The 2,741-nt window shown below is 34.3% G+C and overlaps 1 protein-coding gene across 1 annotated transcript; it reads right to left on the bottom strand.

Annotated features, from left to right (window-relative positions):
• Window positions 1–690: 690 nt before the first annotated feature.
• On the bottom strand, window positions 691–1,482 carry LOC111084640 (titin-like; the record flags this gene model as incomplete). The annotated part of the gene is made up of 2 exons (XM_022381284.1): window positions 691–834; window positions 1,225–1,482. Coding segments are annotated over 2 exons (402 nt in total), but the record flags the coding sequence as incomplete, so codon positions are not given.
• Window positions 1,483–2,741: the final 1,259 nt, after the last annotated feature.

Below are 2,741 nucleotides of genomic sequence, written 5' to 3'. Positions count from 1 at the left end.
CTTCGGTCATTCTAAACTATGACCAGTGTACAATATGCACGGGAAAAAAGTCACACATATTTATTTTATTTGTTGTTCAGCACAATCCTACATTATGAGCTATCTGTGTTGTACCCACAGTTCCAATCAAAACCAGATTTTTACCGTTATAAGCCTAAGAATTACCGTTGGACCACCAGGGACGTCATACATATTGTTGCGTCAGCAGAGGTCACGTGACTAGTATCACACCATGTCGTTCTCGAACATTCACTTCCTTTCCTTAAATCTCTGGATCCTTCTAGATATAGTGTAGTCTTGTATATATATAAGACGGCCACAAATTGACGGCAACATTGTGTGTGTAATTGAACGGAGTATTGTTGAGTCGAGCACGTGAGACGATCGTTGAGAATTATAGCGTTTGTTATAGCGCGACTGTTAAAATTAAGTGTATCGTAAAGTTGTATTCGGAAATAATAAATCAGTTTTATTTAAGAAAGGACTTCTGTCGCTAAAGTTTTGTCGGAACGAATTTACGGAAAATTAACTAACGAACGGAGACGTAACAATATAATTTTTGTTTTCGTATTTAGGCCTTTAGCAAAAATCCGAAAGTTGTCATACTTTACCCTACAATAAAACATACATTCAGTTGTTGTTGTTGTGTGTGTGTTTTCTTCTTCAGTAATGATAATAATAAAATCTTACCAATGATTTTCACATTAGCACTTGTATGAGAAGATCCCAGATGGTTGGTTGCTCTCACGGTGTACTCCCCGGTATCTTCCGGGTACACTGTCAAGATGTCCAGGGCAACAAAACCAAATTCATAGCGTGTATGGAATCGACTACCTGTCGGTACCACAGAAAGAAAACAATACACACACATATCATGTACTGGAGAAAACAATTACTGCATAAGAACTTTAAATGTATAAGGGGAAAAACATACATTAAAAACTGTTATATTACTTTTCTATGACAACGGATAACTTATTAACTTGGGTATAGATACTGTAAACGGTTAAAATAACCTTATTTTAAACAACTTGTATTGGTTATAAAAGTAGCAGGAAAGTTAACTCACATTTCCCCAACATTATTTATCAATAAAAAGAAGTAACGTGTATTTTAATTATTTCAGAAAATCACATATTACAAAAGAGAAATTAATACTATACTTAACATAAAGAAACGGTCATTAAATATTACAGTCACGATGGTTAGAAACCGAAACTATACCTGATTTTAGAGGTTTTCCATTAAAGAACCATTCAACTTTCATAGTAGTGTCATTGGCGGGTTCTAGACGACATTCTAAATGAACTCGTTCTCCTTCCCTTAAAGGTTTAGGATCGTGAAGAGGGTGAGTGAAAATAGGTTTGGACTTAGAAAATTCTTCGATCAGGTAGTGAGGTTCTTGGTGATGAGGCCGTTCCAGATATTCAATCTGTCCTAAACCAACTTCGTGTATCGTTGTTGTATCAATAGAACTTTTACCTACAGGAAAAGAAATAACATTATTAAAACCTCAGCCAAAACAACAAACATCATGAAAGGAATGTACGTATAGTTAGGCCTACTAAAAGTGCAAAAAAGGAGCAGAATTGGAAGATTTATTAATTATAAAATAATGAACAATATGAAATACCATATGTGGTAGTAGTACTTAAGATAATAACAACAGTGTGAGATAGTTATTCGTTCTAAATATTCTATCTTTGTAATTACTAGATGGCTTTAATTATTCAAATAAAAGTATAAAGAATTAAACCAAATCTAAGTAAACCCAACCTAGCTGCGATAAACAACTTTAATATATATTTATATGCTAATCAAAACATGTGTTTCTTACCTAGAATCCGCTTTCAGGAAAAACAATTATCTACATATTCTGAAATATAATACATTATTTAACTAACCTGTAATTTCTTTGTAGCCGAAAACAGTTCATGCTAGATTGTATGTTCATAATAAGTTAGTAATACACCACACGGCATGGGGTAAGTAAAAATAATTATAATTTGTAATGTTGTAATTATGATAAGGCAAAACCACTGTTAAAATGTCAGTAACCTCTTCATTTCGTTGTTATACATATCAATCAACTAATTATCAACCGTGTAAATGCCATTCAGACTGTGCTCAGTATAGTGGTGTCACGCAGTTTTGTGTCAGCTGGCAATTTGCAGTGAACCATATAGTTTAAAAGTTCCAAACTGTGAACCGTGGATAGATGTCGAATGAAACATTTGTAAGTTTCATTACTGTGTAGAGGGCCGTAAAATGGCTGTTTCAAGTTAGCTACAAACGTCTGAAAGTTTTACTAGTATGATAAGATACCACTTGTTTATTAATGGTTGGACAATGCATGACACAAACAAGCGATTATTACCTGTCGGTTTTGAATTAATGAAAAGGTATGATACGTGCTATGACACTGAATCAAATGCTCGCAGCCACAACTGGAAAGCGTTTAAGTGCACAAATGATATACCACACACCCAATGAAATGTATTCATTCCGCTTGCAACAAGACGTAAGATAATTCGCTGAAATGTACAAGAAAGTTTCTAGTGAACAAATGACACGTGGTAAAATATGTGACTCCACACATTTAAGATAGTCGTGTTGCATCCAATCAAGTTACTCCACACACATTTAAGATAGTCGTGTTGCATCCAATCTAGTGACTCCACACATTTAAGATAGTCGTGTTGCATCCAATCAAGTTACTCCACACACACATTTAAGATAGT

Source organism: Limulus polyphemus, unplaced genomic scaffold (genome assembly GCF_000517525.1).
Source record: "Limulus polyphemus unplaced genomic scaffold, Limulus_polyphemus-2.1.2 Scaffold85157, whole genome shotgun sequence".
Classification (NCBI taxonomy): Eukaryota; Metazoa; Arthropoda; class Merostomata; order Xiphosura; family Limulidae; genus Limulus; species Limulus polyphemus.
This window is presented reverse-complemented; position numbering and strand designations above follow the sequence as displayed.